This window comes from Molothrus aeneus, chromosome 16 (genome assembly GCF_037042795.1).
Source record: "Molothrus aeneus isolate 106 chromosome 16, BPBGC_Maene_1.0, whole genome shotgun sequence".
NCBI classification, from domain to species: domain Eukaryota; kingdom Metazoa; phylum Chordata; class Aves; order Passeriformes; family Icteridae; genus Molothrus; species Molothrus aeneus.
In genome coordinates this window covers 12,266-30,559 of record NC_089661.1, presented here as the reverse complement: position 1 = coordinate 30,559, position 18,294 = coordinate 12,266, and the positions used below count along the sequence as shown (strand labels likewise).

The 18,294-nt window shown below is 46.3% G+C and overlaps 1 protein-coding gene across 1 annotated transcript; it reads left to right on the top strand.

The window, feature by feature from the left end:
* Nucleotides 1-82: 82 nt before the first annotated feature.
* Nucleotides 83-13,009, top strand: ROGDI (rogdi atypical leucine zipper). The gene is made up of 11 exons (XM_066561003.1): nucleotides 83-183; nucleotides 2,571-2,642; nucleotides 3,935-4,017; nucleotides 5,294-5,348; nucleotides 5,869-5,949; nucleotides 8,253-8,348; nucleotides 9,544-9,642; nucleotides 10,111-10,224; nucleotides 10,944-10,993; nucleotides 11,507-11,633; nucleotides 12,126-13,009. The coding sequence occupies exons 1-11, from the start codon at nucleotides 142-144 to the stop codon at nucleotides 12,165-12,167; spliced, it is 861 nt and encodes a 286-aa protein (XP_066417100.1). The 5' UTR covers nucleotides 83-141; the 3' UTR covers nucleotides 12,168-13,009.
* The last annotated feature ends 5,285 nt before the right edge of the window (nucleotides 13,010-18,294 follow it).

The following is an 18,294-nucleotide window of genomic DNA, read 5'->3' as shown; positions in this document are numbered from 1 at the left end:
GCTGTGCGGGCGAAGTCCCGCCCTGCTGTCGTCGCGCACGGGGCCCCGCCCTCACGGACGGCGGAGGCGAGCGGCGCTGCCCAATCAAGCATTGCTGGGCCGTGCGCGTGGGGTGCTGGGGGCGGGGCCGGCGGTGTCGGTATGGCGGCGGCGATGGCGACGCAGGGGGAGCGGGCGGTGCTGGTGAGTCGGGTGGGCGCTCGGCGGGGCCAGGGCGAGCGCTGCTAGGCCCCCGTAGATTCGTTCTGTCTGGCCGGGCTCGGGCAGGGAGCCGCGGGATGGCGGTAAGGCCGTCCCCTGTGCCTGGGCCCGGGCCGAGCGCTGTGCAGGGGCTGCCCGGGCCCAGCCCCAGTGCATCTGCTTTAACTGGAGGCGCTGCCGAAGTTCCGGCATGCTGTCGGGTCAGGCTTTCGGGCCGATGCCCGAGCGCCGTCGCCGTGTGGCTCGGAGGCCGCGGCCTCCTCCCGCCTCGCCCAGCAGCGGCGCCCGGGTTTCTCTGCCGCCAACGCTGCTCCTCCGATGGGTTGGGTGGGGTGGCAAGGCCGGGGTCGCCCTGCTCCCGGCACACCGTGAGTGTGCCCTTTGACCTTGGTGTCCCGCTGAAGCGCCCCTCACATGGCGGGTGCCCGAACCGCCCTAGTGAACTAGTAGCAGCGGGGGCGGCGCAGAGCAGGCGTCACTGCGACCTCCCCGGGACAGGATCTCCGAGGAGGAATGACATCTCTGGTATGGAGATAGGGTTCAGAGATACGTCGGTATGGATGGAAATCCACATAGGAAAGCGGGTTTTTCTAATGTCATATGGTTTAGAAGCGTATGACCAGCATTCCCCAAAAACACAGCTGTGCAGCACACAGATGTGCACCAACTTGACTTAGGCCAAAATTATTGGGCAGGGGAAAGGCGATTTCTTGCTGTGACTAAAGGGAAGAAAGATACCAATGGGCATTTTGAGTAGAAACACCTACATGATAGTGGTGGGTGTTGGAGGTACTAAAGGTATCTGCTGCACCCATGGGGATCACTGTTCCTTTGGGAACCTGGAGGACGCCAAACATTACAGAGTGAGAGTTGCACATCCATTTTCTCTCTGGTGATTAGTGACAGGGTCTGAGGGAACAGCATGGAGCTCTGTCAGGGGAGGTTTAGGCTGGATATTTGGAAAAGTTTCTTCATCCAGAGGGTGGTCAGACACTGGAAGAGGCTCCCCAGGGCAGTGGTCATAGCAATAGCACCCTGACTGACAGATTTCAGGGAGAGTTTTGACAACACTCAGGCACATGGTGGAATTCTTGGGGCTGTCCTGTGTAGAGCCCACACACAGACTTCATGATCCTTGTGGCTCCCTTCCAGTTAAGAATATTCTATGATCAGTATAATTCCCAGACACCCAAAAGAGGATTAAAGCATCAAAGTCAGTGGTCCTGCACTCAAACTGCTTTGAAGGATAACAGAGAATCCTGCCTGGCTTTGTTGTGTGTGCCTGCCTTGGATAAATGTTTGCTGAAACAAGCCTGATTTTGTTCTACTGGTTGTTGAGATAACTCTTGCATAAGGTGATGACACATCAGTGGGGGGTTGTGTTCCTCATGGTGAACTGGAACCATCTAGCAGAGAAACTGCAAGCTTAAAAATCTGAGTTGACCATAGCTTGCCTGTTTTTCTGTGGGCAACCTACTCAGAACTCTCCCCATGGAAAATTTCTCTTTTCTTACAGGATGACGAGTGGCAATCTTTTCTTTGTCCCATGCTTGCTTCTATTCCCCACTTTGATGACCTGCATGGGGACTCATGGTTTAACAGGAACACTAGATCTGCTTTGAGGGTCTGCTTTGTACAGGCTTCTCTGTGGCAGCAGCCAATGGAGGCTCAAGGCAGTGAGTCATCAGATCCGACCTTGTTCATTACTGAATTTGCCCCAATGATTGGGAGTCCCCAGCCTGTGTCCCCCCCCACCCCCTTTTCAGTTTAACTGTTTTGGTTTTAGACTGCTATTGCTTGGGGAAATGCTGGGGATGTGGGTGGGGATGCTCATTTTAGTTCTTATCTTTGTTTCTTACCACTTAATTAGCAACGAATTTGTCTGCAAATTGATTCAGTTTTGTCTGTGCCAGGAGTTGGTAATGGATCTCTCTAGCTTTACCTTGGCCTATTATCTTATTTCCTTCTGAGGAAGGGGCAGTGAGGGAGGCTGGTTATGTGTCTGGCAGCCAAGTGAGTCCATCTTAACAGCATAAAAAGATGCCCCACTTTTTGACACAGTAGTATTTTTACTTTGCTCTGAAAGTTGCATTCAATTCTAGGTTTTTTGGTACAGTGATTTGTGTACCAAATTGCTTTCTTAAACAAAGGGCAATAATGAGGACAGTTCATTGGACTGAGGTGGAGAAGTGGAGATGTGGAGACTGAGGTGTTTCAACAAATCAGGAAGAAAACTTTTGTTCTCCTTTATTTAAACAGCGCAGAAACAGCAGTACACTTAAAACTTAAATAATTTTGGCATATGTCTGAGAGATTTGCTTGCAGTGTTTGATGTCTAATGATTGCACTGCTATTTTTCCATTACGTAGGAAGAAGAATTTAAATGGCTTTTACAAGAAGAGGTCCATGCTGTTTTGAGACAGCTGCAGGATATTTTGAAGGTGAGGTTAATTTTGTCTGAGTTTTGTTTGACCTTCTGTGTAAGGAATGGTGATAGGTTTCCCCTGCAGGAAAAAGTTCTTGATAGAGGCTGCACAGAAAGGTCATTCATGCATGTCCAGTTCTTTCCCTGGTGCTTGCTTGCCCTCTGCTCTTGAGGATTCACAGTAAATCTGATATCCCCAAGATTTCTCTGTTCTTTATCCTCTGCTGAGAGCTGCTTCGAAAAGGTACATGGAGCCAGCCAGACCTATCTGCCAGGCATTTGACTGAGATACAAACATTTTCTCGAATAGAGAATCTGAATCTGCTGTAACTCTGATGTGTGCTGGTGGAAGCAAGCAACATGGCCTTTAGGTGACAGCTGCTACATGTGCAGTAATTACTGGCATGTGCTCTCCTTGTTCAGAATCATCCTTTCCTCAACCTGCCCACTCCTCTGCTGGTACCTGTCCCTTTCAGAGGCCTGATGTGTTCAGCTGAAGCAGATGGGCAGCCCTTTTCTCACCTTTCTCCAGCCTGAGCATGTGCTGTGGGGCTGACTCTTTCCAAGCAGCCACTGAGGAACTGGCCAAAGGGACTTCCGTGCATGGTGAATGCACTGTGTGTCTGCTGGGTCAATGTTCAACAGGCCCAGCCCCTTAACACTCCTTGGCTTTTAGAGGTTATGGAGTGATGGAAAAGCAGGGCCAAAAATGTGGAGGTGAGGGGCAAGTGCCAGAGCAGCTGCGAGTGCCTTAGTGTTGACTCAAAACCCCAGGACTGGAGTCAATGGCAGGTGACAATAGACTGCAATACCTTTATATATAGTACCTGTTTTGAAGAATTTATTATAGTTTTGAGGGTGAAGTGTGTAAAAGGGCAGTCACCAGCCAGTATAACCAGATGAAGGGCCGAGGAGGACTGGTGTTCTCTCTACACTTCCTTCATGTGTAAAGACCAGCTGTGATAAGGAGCAGCACTGTGGTGCCTGAGGGTATGCAGAGCTGAGCTGTCAGGTGCTGCTCCTTCTGTGGGCAACTTGGGGATCCTGCTGGCACTGCCCAGCTCCAGGGTGTGGGATTTGAAAATGCCTTTCACTATGGGTTGCATGTGCTGAGCCTCCTCGTGGGCTTCACCAGTCCTGCAGTACGAGGAAATCCAAGTGCTCTGCTTGGTGAACTTCAGGAGGCTGGCAGAGGTGACTGCTACATATTTAGCCACTTGATGGTGTCCACATTATCTTTGTTCCTGGCTCATGGTGTGCTGGACCCAGGCAGATGCTCCAGCATTCACTGTGTCCTCTCTTGGGCAGGAGGCCTCCCACCGCTTTGCCTTTCCCACCAGTGGCTCAGGAGGAGCTGTCAAGCAAGAGAACTTTGTACTAAGCACATCAGGGTAAGTGGTGATGGTCAGCAGGTCACTTCCCTCTGCAGCAAAGGGTGCAGATCCTGGAGGATCTGTGGTGTAGGGCTTTGCAGAAGGCCTGGGTTTTCTTTAATAGGAGATTTTGCCTTAAGGAAAACAAACTAGTTTTCATGGCAGGTGAAGGTAACAGTCTGTAGCTGTGCTCCAGGGCTGCCTGAGCCAGCCTTGTGCCATTTTGTGCCTACACCTATAATGTAGTCACTGATTCCTGACCACATGCCTGTGTGTTGCCTCAGTGCTGTGGGCAGTTTGCCAAAGGGCATTTTTCTGATTATGACACAGGGAGTTGCAGTTACAAGACCTGAATTCTGCTCTTGGCTCAGTTACTGACCCTGACTATGGAGAAATCTTAACCTTTCTCCTAATCTCCGTAAAATAGCAATAGTAAATCTCCTTCACACAAAGCAAACTGAGGCTTGTGCAGAAGGTGCTGTTGGTGTGCAGTTCTTCTGAAATTGATATCCATTTTTTGATCCTCAGTGGTCTCAGTATTGGTGGAGTTCACAAGCTTTTCACAAAGCAATTAACCTTAGTCATTAGGACTGTCACATCATTGCAAGGAATCATGCAATAATTGTGTACTAGGTTTGAACATTTTCTTCTTCAGATCTTAGTTAACTTAGTTTTCACTTGTTGTAAGGTGGATCTTGTAGTGTTGATCAAAAGAGTTTCTTATACAGTAAAATGTAAGGTATGGCCCAACTAGATGCTTCAGTCTTCTCCTCAGACCGTTATACATGTGAGTCATCTTGCAGGACCTTTCAAAGAGTTTGGGGTGTGGGGTTTTTATTTTTTTAAGGTTGTGGGGTTTTACTTATTTAGGGTCTTTTTTCTTGGAATGGGGTGCGGGTTGTAGCTTTCAACTCCTGTAGGAATTGTCTAACTCTTCAATGTCAGTAATTAATTTATTGTCTTGTGCTTGTGCCTGCTGGAGCTGTTTGTAACAGCAGCCAAATTGTTGACAGGTGATAAATGGAATAAGAATGGGATCAGAAATGAAGGTAATGTTTTAGGCAGAGCAGTTAGGGTGAGGTGGTCCGTAAAGAATATGACTGGAGTTCACCACAGGCCAAGAATTGGGGGCTTGAAAGTGTGTGTGGTGTTCAGCTGCTGGTAGGAGCAGTGTTCAGACCCTGGGCAGGAGGAGCTGTGCTGGCTACACAGGATGAGGAGGGGAGGTTTTAGGCTGGCAATTGATAGGTGCCTCTTGTGACATGTGTTGCCTAGATGTTTCCTCTCATTCCAGCACAGACCAGGTGAAAGGTGTGATGACACTGCAGGGAGATGCACTGTGTCAAGCTGTGAGTACTTGCAACACTTCTTGCTTTGTATGGCAATAGGTGGGTGTCAGCCTTATCAGCCTTTGATCACCTCAGGGAGGGAGGTCACCCTGGTTTTGTGTTACCAGTGATCAGTGTTCTTTGTCAGTTCTCCCTAATTGGCCTAGATGTTTCAGCAACCATTGAAATTTATCAAGATTCAGCATCTGATATCCCCTTCTACCACCACCACCTGGTGGTGAGTGCTGTAGTCAACTTCCACTGGGATTCCTTGCCTTCACCACCTTTATTGTGTAATAACAAGTTGCCCTGGGGACCTTCTGGGCTGAGGTCATGTGTCCTGCCAGGATCCTGATTCACTCAGTGCATTTCAACCTATTCTTTGTATTAATATCATCCTGTGGAAGCACTGAGGTTCTGGCTGTGCCAGGACAGAAGGCAGTTTGCTAGGATGGTCTGGAAGAAGGGAATGTGACTGCCAGCCCCCATCTTTTGCATACAGGCATTTCTTGCTCTCATGTGTTTTGTTTCTTTTTTCAAGGATGTTAATCTGAAAATGCCCAGAAACAATCAGCTCCTGCATTTTGCATTCCGGGAAGACAAGCAGTGGAAATTGCAGCAGGTACCTGTTGGCTCTAGATGCCCACCCATCCACAGCTTCAGTGCTCTCTGAGCAGTAACTTTAGTCTTTTGAGAGAGATTGTTATGTCCATTCCACATGAGCTACAGTGGTAAAAGCTAAGGGAGGAAGCAGGTGCAATTAAATCAGTTAAATTGAGGTAGGGTGCCTGGGTGGGCTCATTCCCTACACACCAGTTGATCTGAAGGCTGTCTGCATAGCAGTCATGATCCTGTAAAGGAGTGCCTGAGGTGCCTGTGCAGGACTGTCCCATGTCACCACAAGCTAGAAGGGCAAAGAGCAGCTTCAGGGGCTTTGAGTAGCATGTTCTCATTCTCTTACAGATTCATTTGTTTACACTGAGAACAACTTACTGTGTTCAGTAGCATGTCTGAGTTCCCGCAGGTAAGGAGTTAAAATAATGCAGCTATCCAGAACCAGAATCTCTTTCCCATAATTTTGCTGGGACATACCCGATTTCAGGACCCGACCTAGTGTCTGAAGACATGGTTTGCCTCAATTTGTCGTAGCTGAGTAGGTTGGAGGAAGATGGATTCAATGTATTTCCTTGTGCCATAGCTCAGGTTTTTCTAGGTGATGAGTGCATTTGGCATTGAGTGCAGTTCCCAACATTTTCTTTAGCAGCGAAAGCTCTACCTAGCAAATTTGTAGAAATCTAGAAAATTGTGTACTTGGGATGTTAATACCAAACTTGACTGTGTTTGTTCATGCCTTGCAACAAAGCAAGAAAGTTTTTGTGAGAACACTCAGCAGTGCCTCCTCTTTTGTGGCTATTTTGTACTGCTGCCTGGTTGGAAGACTTCTACCAGCTTTTATGGAAAACAACTTCCTTTATTTACTTGCATTTTGTGTTCTAACGTTGTTCAGATATGGAGTGTGAGTGCCTAAAGGACTGAGTGCAAAAGCGTTTAAAGTGGTTATATGGTGATCTTTGGCCTGTCTGAATTAAAAATTAGCATCTCAAAGGAGTGTCTTCCCTTACTGAGTGGTGATAGTTGGAGTTTTATTTCTCTGTACAAAGTGAAGTCATGGGTAAGAAATTGTAGTGCAGGCACATTTTTGAGGAACACAAGTGCAGGCACATAAATTTTGAGGAAGTTGATTAGAAAACAAAGCAAAGTCAAGGGGGAATATGAATGGAGCATCATAACAGCAGGGTTGGCATTGCTTGGTAGTGCTGCCAGGAGCAGTTTAGCTTGCTCAGAAGCCTCTAGGAGATGTCAAGGCCGGAGATGCTGATATTTGGAGATGCCCAGGTAGCTGCAGTCTCTCTGCAGTCCGACAGTGGATTTACCATTCTCACTCTTCTCTCTGTGGCCTCCAGTGCAAGAGCTTTCTAAGAGCAGGGCTGTTCTGTATTCCCTGAGCTCTGCATTAGAAGGAACCAGAGCCAGGTCTATGCCAGGGAGGCTTCTACAAGGATGTAGGGCTGGGAGCTGTGACTGCTGGAGGGCATTGTAAATATATCAAACTAAAATGCCCCAAGCTGTGTAGCCTGTCTCCCAGCAGACACTTCTTGTACAGGCTTCCCTGCTTAGCTGTTCCATTTGCACCCTCTAATTTACTCCTTGGGTTTGATTTTCCCTTTTCATGCTGCTGCCTAAAATTGAACGCAGTCAGCTTCTCCCAGGGCCATTGTCTTCCTCTGGTTTGTCCTTGCTCTCATGAAAGCAAGGATACACCTGTCAACCTTGCTTTTGTGACTGTGTTCCTCTTGCTTGAGAGGAACTTGAGCCAGCTGTGTCCTGAGTCTGGTCCAGTCCCACACAATGGCACAGCTTCTTGATGCTGGAGATGACTCTCAATCCCAACAATTTCACTTTAGAAGTACTCTGGGATATTGACAGAGACACTGTATTAGAAATCAGTGCTTGTTGTTCATTGATGTCATTTGTTTTAGCTCTGATGGAATGAAATAATTGTTCATTTTGCTGGAGTTGACTGCTGTGTGCCATTACCAGTGAGAATTCCTACCAAGCAGTCATGGTCAGAGCACTCCCAGGATGAGAATGCCTGATGTCAGGACAGGAGCAATATTTGTACTGACAATCCAGGTTGTAGCTGTCAGACTGTTCTGTATCTCCAGTCCATGAGTGGAGAACCCAGTAATGCTTCTGGGAACCAGTGGTAGGTTTGTGTTAGACACTATCTGACATTTAGACATGGCATTACATTTGAGAAGACACTATTCTTAAGGTCAGTGAGATAACTGGGGAAACCTTTACTTCCGAGTACATGTTACTACAGAGTGTTTCTTTCATAGGACTGTATTTGTACCTTTGCAGATCCAGGATGCTAGAAACCATGTGAACCAAGCCATTTACCTGCTTATGAACAGAGATGCAAACTACCAGTTCAAAACAGGCTTGGAGGTGCTCAAGGTGAGGAGAAAGCTCCTGGTGCTTGGGTAGGAACATGCATTTTTCCTTCCTCCATTTGTTGTTTTAAACACAGTTAATGCAGATTACTGTCTGAGTCTCTTAGTGGAAACAGACTTAATAGTTGTACCCATGCATACCCATGTCAAGAAGTGTCCACGTGACCTCATATTTTATATGAATCTGTACTAGTTTAGCATTAGTAACAGGGCTGTACATCCTGGTGAACAGTAATCTGAGCAGTCAGTGCACCGTTACACACCAGTGATAATGTAGGAGGATATTCCTTGATCTTCTGTGGAAGATGTTGTTACATAACTTACTCTCTGTTGGTCAGTGCTGCAGGCAAGAGCAGCAGTGAGGCAGCCATCAGTAAACAGAAGATGACAGTACTTGTGATTTACTGAAAATCTGAAAGTGACTTCTCTCTTGCCAGTAGTATTTTCTGGGGTCTAATACAGAGCAGCTGCTGCAATGGCAGTGAAGCCCAACCTTCTGCTTGAAAATGCTCTCTGAAGGCAACAGAATTTCGGCTTGCTCATTAGAATTCATCACAACATCAAACATGAGAAAACTCAAGTGGAAGTGAGGGGAGATATTATACAAAATGCCTTCATCTTAGCAGTCATGAGATCTGTGACAGACATGTTGCTTCCCCTTTTTTTCTGGAAGAGGAAGTCTGCCTGAAGAGCCTTTGAACTGTGGTTTCTGGCAGGATTGGCCTCACAATGAGCTGGTTCTTTTTATTTACTGCCTCGCTCATAGCTGGTTATTGAACAGAGGGAGCCCATGCAGCAGTTGGACCTGTGATGTGGGAGTGGGGAGACTGAGAATGCAGCTTGTTTTTTCCTTAATGCCTGTTCTTCTGAAGAGCTGATGATGAGTTTGTTGATGCCTTTGTAGCGTCAGTAATTGATCTCATGTTGGCTTGGTATTCTTGTCATGAATAGCTGTTCTCTCATCAGTCACTGGTATTGAACACTCCTGACCTGTCTCATAAGTCTCTGATGGTGGTGAAAGTTAAACTGCATTTATGTGGGAGCCAGCCCTTCCCAATAAGTTCCTGAATTCCTGGAAGGATGGGGGGTAGTGGTGGTTGTTGTTTTAACACTTGCAGAAGGCTGTAGGATTCTGCAGCACTCTGCCCAGAGCTGTCCAGGAATCACACTCAGCAGTGGTTCTGTACATTACCTTGTAGCTTATGGATGCTGTGATGTTGCAGCTCTCCAGAGCCCGAAATCGACTGACCACTCCTGCCACTCTGACACTACCAGAAATTGCCTCTAGTGGTCTCACAGTAAGTATGTGATGGTCTAGATCTCTATACAGGTCTGGCAGCATTGCAGCAGTTTGGATTCTGGGCTGCATCTTGGTGGAAGTGGGTTCCTGAAGTGTCTCCTGAGGCAGAACTTAAGCAAGTGCAAATCCTGATTGGTTTTGACTGTTCTTTATCTTCCTGTGGGAATGCAGATGACTTGGGCGTGAGGACTCTGGTTCTCTTGAGAGTAAATTCTGTTCTCTGCCCAAGAGTGTTGTCCAGGGATGATTTGCCCTTGTGAACACTGCTTCATCCTCTCTTGTCACTCTCATCATTTGATCAAGAGCAGTGAGAGCAACAGTCATTGTCTGCAGCTGCTCAGTCTTTGTTTCTCTCCTATTGTTTTTCTTTTGTCATGGGGTAATTGAGTGTGGCTTGGGAAAAGGGAATGATTTCCCAGCATTAGAAATTATGATCTTTTCACTGACAAACTAATTCTCTTGCCAGAAAATGTTCACTCCTGTGCTGCCTCCAGACATCCTTGTGAATTTCTATATTAATCTGAACAAGCTGTGCCTCACTGTCTACCAGCTCCACGTGATTCAGCCCAGCACAACCAAGGTGATGCCTGCTATCTCATGAGCCTTGTTTAGTTTCCTCTCCTGACGTTCCACTGTGAGGAGGAGATCACACTGCTACCTGGTGCAATGTTATATTCATAAGATAATGCAGAAATAAGTTCAGCTGGTACTAAGTGTGTTTAGGTCTGCTGCACACAGAACACTGGCTCTAAATCGAGTTCGGGGCATCGCTGCTTAGCCCAGAAGAACATACCAGTGCTCTGGAGTAAGCCATTTCTTAGCAAATACTTTAAATATAGTTTGATAATTTTGTGGCATAATTATATTAATCCAGTTTACATCTGAGTAGCATCTTGGGTTTCCTCATGGAGTTTTGATAGATAGTTTTCTGCTTCACCTGTTGCATGGGTCAACTTGTAAAAACAGCCTTAAACTCTTAAGCTTTATGAAATGCAGTCCTTCCATAAGGAAGATTTTCCTAAAAATCTGTATTTTGTTTTTCTTCTGGATCTTCTCATCTTATTTCTGTAGTGATAACATTTGTAGCTACATTGAACTCAGCCAATGAAGGAATGAACTCCTTTCATGAAGGAGCAGGAGGGGTTCTAACAAAAGGGATTTCATATTGTTGGAGGGTCCAGGCTAATAGAGCATGGGTGTTTCTTGATGACAGGCTACTGAAAGTGTGAGCCTTAATTGTCTTTCTTCTAAGTGGTTTGTTTACTACATCAAAATCCTAATGACCTTTTCCTTCTCTAGAACTTCAAGCCTGCTGGAGGGTCTGTTTTACACAACCCTGGGGCCATGTTGTAAGTACAGTCACTACAAGGGTAGTGTACCTGGGTAACAGGTGTTGGTATGTCTTGAGGATGAAATCCCAACAGCTACATGCAGTTTCTGTTATAGCATCTCTGAAGTGGAAAACCTTGACTGAGTCACTTGCTGTACCTGTGAATGCTCTGTTGTGTCTTTTGAATGACTTGGTCCTAAAGGCCAGAATATGTGAATTTCCAGGATTCAGCCCATCTAGACAATACCACGAGTTTATCTAGAGATGAGAGTTTACAGCAAAAATGAGTGTTTGGTTATTGGCATTGACATCTGCCTCTGTGCCTGTCTGGAATGAAGGGAAGTTCCTAACTTCACCCTTTTGCTTAACTGTAAATCTGGTCAGAGGTGGACTTGAGTGTTTGCATTCTGTAACTTTGCCAGGTGCTGATTTAAATGTGATAGAAATAATCATAATCTCTCCTATGGGAATGTAGGACAGTTGAGTTCTATGCTGTTGTGTGTGAAGCTGTGCTCTTTCCCCCCCTCTCCAGTGAGTTTGGCAGCCAGCGATATGAAGTCAGCCATGTCCATAAAGTGGAATGTGTTGTCCCATGGTTAAATGATGCCCTTGTCTTCTTCACAGTTTCATTGCAGCTTTGCCAGCAGCTGAAGGATAAGGTAATGGCCTTGAAAAAGGGGCTTTGTTTTTAACTCTGGGTTTTGAGAGGACCTCAGATCTGATGTGATGTTGTTCTGTTCAGCTTGCTGAAAATAAGGGATGAGTGAGTGTTCTGGAGCCACGGAGCTGGCTGGTGCTGCCTAGCAAGCAGCCATAGGATAAGTATAGTGATGTGGCAGATGTCTGCTGAGCTGGTGACTAGATGGAAAGGAGCAAGCAGACACTTCTGTGTTCTCAGTCATGAGGTGGATGAGACAGAACAAGCAACCTAGTTTTCAGTAGATCAGTGCTCAGTTCCAGCTCTGCAACTGTCACCTTGAGCAAGTAACTTTGTGCTCCTTGAGTGACAGCAGCAGCAAACCTGCTCTTCAGTAGTGCAGTGCTGAAGTGTGTAATGCTGTGAAGCCAAGCCCTCTCTCACACATTATATGCTCCTTTTTTTGTGGTCCAGGGGGTATAGGAACTTACCTGCTTTTGTTCTTGCTTTCCAGATCTCCGTTTTCTCCAGTTACTGGAACTACAGGCCATATTAATTCACTTTGGAATGATCTAAGCCTTTACAGTACTTCAAGTGTCTCTCTCTGTTCTCTCATGCCAGCTGAGTCCAGGTCAGCCTGAGGAGTGCTGGGGTTCACTGCCGTATGCCCTGCACAGGGCAGGGTCAGTGTATCTGGAGACACAGCTTTAGTAGCCTTGTCTGGGATTACTGCATAAGCAGGGCACCAAGTAGTGCTGTGTGGTTGCCAGGAGCTTCCATCAGTCCCTCTTGTGCATTGTGTGGCTGACACTTCCCAAGCCCCTCATAAGTCACACAGGTCTGTTAAAAGGGATAGGTGCTCTGGACCACCCTCACTAACTAGATCTGTGCATTGTGCTGTAACTAACTCCTTGACTGTGAAGTGGCTGGGAAGGGGGGAGAACAGACTAACTTAACACACCTCTTAAAAGGTAGGGCATGTGGCTCCCTGTAGTGAAATGTTTCTTTTATCTGGTCCAGCTGTGCTTATAACTAACTCGGAGTGACTCCTTCCCCTGCCTGTTCTGCCCATCCCCATGTTACTGATTCCCCTTTGGGGATGCTCTTACTTGCTGCTGTTTGAATTCTTTCCCCCCTCATCCAGCATCAATGTGATAAATATTTTTTTCCTAAGCCCTAGTTGGGCCAATTGGTCTTTTCCAGGTTTAGTATCTTGTTTTCACTACCAGCCTTTGGAGTTGCCCTGGTGTACCTTTGTGCAGTCTTTCATCTTGTCATTAAATGCAAAGTGAGTACCATGTTGCTACTATGATTTGCTGCCTATGGATGCTACAATGTGTAACTCATACCTTTAGTCATTGCTAACCGTGAAATAAACACTCATATCTGCAGTGCCCATGTGAGCTGTGAAAGAATGAGTATCTTGAGATTCCATGCTCTCTCACAAGTGAGTGGCTGTTCTTGGTTATGCGTGCTGGGTTGTCTTTTGTTTTACTGGGGAGGACAGTAGTGGAGGCACTGTTAGCTGGGCAGCACATCAAAGGCTGAGCCTGTTTGCATAGCCTCAGCCCAGTGATGTCTGATACTTGAAATACTACCTGAAGTAGTTTTCCAAACATGTCTTGACAGTCATGTTTGGAAGAGGCTGTAGGCATTCAGACTGGGGTGGGTTGGCTTATAGAGTCATTCAGAACATCTCTGGCAGAGTGGGAAGACTTCCTTCCTTCCTTCCTTCCTTCCTTCCTTCCTTCCTTCCTTCCTTCCTTCCTTCCTTCCTTCCTTCCTTCCTTCCTTCCTTCCTTCCTTCCTTCCTTCCTTCCTTCCTTCCTTCCTTCCTTCCTTCCTTCCTTCCTTCCTTCCTTCCTTCCTTCCTTCCTTCCTTCCTTCCTTCCTTCCTTCCTTCCTTCCTTCCTTCCTTCCTTCCTTCCTTCCTTCCTTCCTTCCTTCCTTCCGCCCGCCCTTCCGCCCGCCCTTCCGCCCGCCCTTCCGCCCGCCCTTCCGCCCGCCCTTCCGCCCGCCCTTCCGCCCGCCCTTCCTTCCGCCCGCCCGCCCTTCCTTCCTTCCTTCCGCCCGCCCTTCCTTCCCACCTGCCCCTTTCTTCCTTCCCTCCCAAAAATCTTTACCCCTCCACACCTAGGCACGTCTACCTCCTCCTTCCCAATTTCCCCGCAACCTCCCACAAGACACTTCCCAGCCTATTGATATTATTTCCGATATTGCTGAATGGGGCATGCCTTAGCTTGTCTGGCCCTTGCTGCTGAACCAAATAGCAACAACTGTGGTGTTTCGACCCAGAGACACTTTTGGCTAGCTGGGTGTTACGCCTGGGCGCGTGGAGACAAGTCCAGGCATGCCGGGGCTCTGGTGGCTGCGGGATGGAGCTTCCTCCCACAAGAGGGTCCGCTCTTTAGGTTTACCTCTGATGGAGAAGCTTTAAGGTGATGGTGAAGGAAAGGAGTCGGTTCTGATGGAGGGTTTCAATCCAGAGCGTTTTTTTCTGGCCCACAGGCCTCTGAATGCAGCAACAGCTCCAACAGAACTCCCAGAGCGTGTGGTTGCCTGCCCTTTTACCTGGGGGAGAGGGGGAGGGAAGGGGTAGGAAGCCCACCAACCAGGTAAGTGTGAGGAGGTCTTAGGGGACAAAGGACCCCTGGATGGCCCAATGCCTCCCCCTCCCCCCAGGGGTAAAGGGCATCCTTTGAATCTGCCAATCACTCGAGGCCCTTCTGGAATTCCAGGACTGGGAGACAGTGCTTGGCAGGGGTCAGAGTGGGGAAAGGAACGATGATTGACACACCTTCAGGGGAGGGACCCAGGTTTCTGAGGTAAAGCTTGAAATCACACTGCAACATCTCCCCCTTGTTTTGTTTAAAATGAAGAGGACTGTGTTTGGGGGGTAGAATGCTCACCAAGACACGGCTGGTAAATTGGTTCCTCCTCTTCAGGAGTGTCAGTGTTTTCCATTGAGGCTTCCATGTCATCCATTGGAGTGCTAGGGGCTTCCAAATGATAGATTTCAGGAGGGGAAAATGAGCTTGAAATTAGCTTCTTGTAAACCATGAGCTTGATTAGCCCAAAAACAATGCTAACAACTACAATAACAATAACTAGAATAAACAGTACTAAAACCACAGTTTTCAGAATAGATCCCAACCAGCCCGAGAATCCCGAGCCCTTGAACCGTCCATTCAGCCAGTCGTCTGTTTCTCTCTTGATGTTGTTCACCATGGTTTTCATTTTGTCGATCGTGGCGTAGACGTTCTCTGCTTTCGATGACAAGTTGAGGCAGCAGGGACCATCAAATTCTTCACAGCAATGGTTGTGCAGAAGGAGCAGATAGTCTCTGGCTGCCCTGGTTTGAATGATGGCTTGCCTGGTAATCTCCTTGTCTGATAAGAGGTCACTCAAGGCAGTAGAAGTGAGTTTTGCCTGCTTTGCAACCCAACATTCCAATCAGCCTAATTCTCCCATGCTTTTTGCTGCCAAGATCCACGGCAGAAGGACTGTAATTGCGGTGGCCTTAAATCTGGGCCAGTGAACAATTTCCAAATTACAGTCTGGGTCTAATTGCCTTAAGTACTTTTTTTGGATAGCCAGTTTATGTGTATTGTTTTTTATTTCTAATGCATTAAATTTGTTTGATCTGGGCTAAACAGGCTCAGCTTGCCGAAGGTGCGTGGACCTCCAAGCAGACAAGGAGGGAGACCTGCCCATGCTCTGTCTCCACATAAAACAATAGTTAATTTAAAATATTTTTTTTCCAAAACAATTCACCAAAACTCAAAAGTAATTTTCATATAATCACAAAAGAAAATTGAAGATTATTTCAAAACACATACTCTCATTAATAGTCCCCTTGTGTCAATAATGTCCACAGTGAAAAGGACATCAGCCAAGTTGTGTGCATTAATTACAGACATCAATTTTGTTAACTCTTTCATCATTCTCCAATTCATAATGAGTAAGATTGCTGATTAAAAAACCCCAATCAAAACGAAACGCAAAAGGGCAATGATGGGATGACACATACTGTTCAGGACTCTTGTGGCAATAGGTGACCACCCAAAAAGAGTATCCTACCACCTGTGTTCAGCATCTTTTCTTATTCTCTCTATGACATGGTGTATTTCTTTCACATTGCGATGAACAGTTACCAGTGCTTTCTGTCCATTCTTCTTGATCTTCTCCAATATTTCAATGAAGTCCTGATGAAGCAAAGATTGCTTTACCAAAGTAATGTTCATCCCAATGGGAGTAGGTAAATGTCCTGGTTTAGGGCAAATTTGGGAGAAAACCTCCAAAAGGTGGACCCTCCAGAAAACAAACCCACACGGCCCCTCCCCCCAACCGGGTCGGGAAGGATTCCTTGGAAACAAGTGGAAAGAACCTGTTTCTGTAACAGGCAAAGCACCCCCCAGCACACAAAAGGAACAATACCAGATGGCACCACTTTCACCGCTCTGAAAAAGTAGACAGCTTCAGAAAGTCTCTCTTGGGAGTGCTCGCTCTGTTATCAGTCTGTCCTGTGCTGGGGTAGCTGCTGCACCTTGGCCACAAGGTGCAAACTCTCGGTGTTTCCCAGGTCCCAGTCCGGAGCAGGTCCGAGTAGGTCCAAAAAAGGGAAAGGAGAAACAGTCCAGGGAAAATTTGGACTGCTTAGCTAAACTAACTAATGAGCAGGAGCAAAAAAGCAAGAGCAAAGCAGGAGCAAAGCCGAAGCAAGAGCAAAGGGAAAAGCAAAGCAAAAAGCAAAAGCAGCACCCATGTACTGCCCTGTCTCTGTGTCGCGCCAGCTGTGGGGGAGCGGCTGATAGCAAAACCAAAACAAAACATTCGCTCTTCACAGCCAGTCTTGAAGGCACAGAACATGATATCCAGCATAAACAGAACACACGGATGGGGATACAAGCATCATAACGTCACCCTAGGACAGTAATAGTTTGTGAATAATCAGTCTTTAATTGGATTGTAAAAGGTAATGGGAGGTAACTGGAGCTTCTGAAGAAAAATCACATCCCTCAATTTTGTAAAGTTACAAGCGCAAAAATTTGAATGATTTTTACTATCCACTACTACATTTTCTATGAATACCATATCACAAGCAGTTCTAAAGCATGCACACCCATTGCCTATATATTTAAGGACTGTTTCGGAAATCTCGTTAGGATGAATTTCACAATGACAGATATTTTGTTCTGTGTCCAAACAAACATCTTGAGCTATAATTGCATTACTTTCACAGATGAAGCCTTGTTCTCGGACAATAGAAGATTCCAAATGAACATTTTGCCATTTTCTTCCAGTTTGATGGGCCTATGTTCAGAAAGATTGGGAATAGCTCCATCATGATTTAGCCCTAATGCAATAATAGGAAATCTCAAATGCACTGAGGCATTGCGTACGGTTAACACAAGAGCTGTGGCTGTGTTTGCAATGGGGTGATAAGTAAAATTCACCAAGTTCCACCAGGACTGGAATTCTCTTTCAAAATCAGTGGCACTGTCCCAAATTCTTTAATGAATTTCAGTAGGAAAATTGCCTTCACCTTCTCTTATCATTGAGGCAGCAACTGACTGCATTGACAATTGTGCCTGGATGCAGCTAAGAGCCAAAGAAAGGTTGTTTTGTGTAGCACCGAGTGCATCAGTATACCAATTTGTGATCACTTACATTTACCTTTTCCCAAGCTGGTAATATGTTTGATAGCAAGCACTGCTGTGTTCCCAAAGCCAATAAGGATGATTGCAGTGGTGGTTTTAATTTGGTCAAATCTCTAACCATTTTGTGGCAGCCAATTTATCCATTAGTACTTCATAATCAATACTATTTAGGATTCCCAAACCTGTTCCCACAACACCGGTCATGTCACTTAGTGTCTGTTTTAAAAGAAAAAACGGACTTTCTGGTTTTGCAGCCAGGTGGTCCAACCCTCAAAGGAAGTCTGCAAAAAAGGCAAACAGGCCAGCTGAATTTCTGAGACATTGTTTTGCATCATCAGCAATTTGACTTGTTTAAGAGACCGTGCCAGATTGAACAATATGTGTTGTTGACCAGTTTTCCTGATTATATATGGTCCAATTTCAAAACTTCTCAGGCTAAGCATAAGCGGTGGTTGGGCTGGAGTGGTGGTAGTAGAAGGTTGGTTCATACCATTTATTATCAACTTAAAAGAAAAGCCTTCACTAGTTTTGGACCAAAGACAAACTACTTCTGCAGTTTGTGTTAATGTAAAATTGTGCCAACAGTCTTGTACGCTTGGGGGCGTACAAACCTGTTCACGCTTATTTGTCTGATCTGTCAAAACACTGATTGAGATTGCTTTGCTATAAGCAGTTCCACAAATCCTTCGGCTAATTTCTTCTCCCACTGCCCCTTGAAGCTGCCAGGTTTTTTGTTTTTCCCATTCCTGCAAAGTGAACAAAAGCTTGGGACCAAGGCCATTTGGTAACACATTGACTAAGGGGACTCTCAGTCCTTTCTACCAATTGGGGTATAACTATTGTACTTCATGTGGGCTTTGTAGTCTCAGTCCCTTCTACCCACCAGGATGTAACTACTGAACTCAATGTGAGCTTTGTGCTCTCAGTCCCTTCTACCCATTGGGGTGTAACTGGTGCTCAGTGTGGGCTTCATGCTCTCAGTCCCGTCTATTCCACTGGGATGTAACTACAGTACTCAGTGTG

Excerpts from the sequence above, each read along its gene's own strand:
- ROGDI (XM_066561003.1), top strand. The coding sequence starts at position 142 with ATGGCGGCGGCGATGGCGACGCAGGGGGAGCGGGCGGTGCTG. Across the intron at positions 2,643-3,934 it reads AGCTGCAGGATATTTTGAAG|GAGGCCTCCCACCGCTTTGC; the intron begins GTGAGGTTAATT and ends TCTCTTGGGCAG. Across the intron at positions 5,950-8,252 it reads AGCAGTGGAAATTGCAGCAG|ATCCAGGATGCTAGAAACCA; the intron begins GTACCTGTTGGC and ends GTACCTTTGCAG.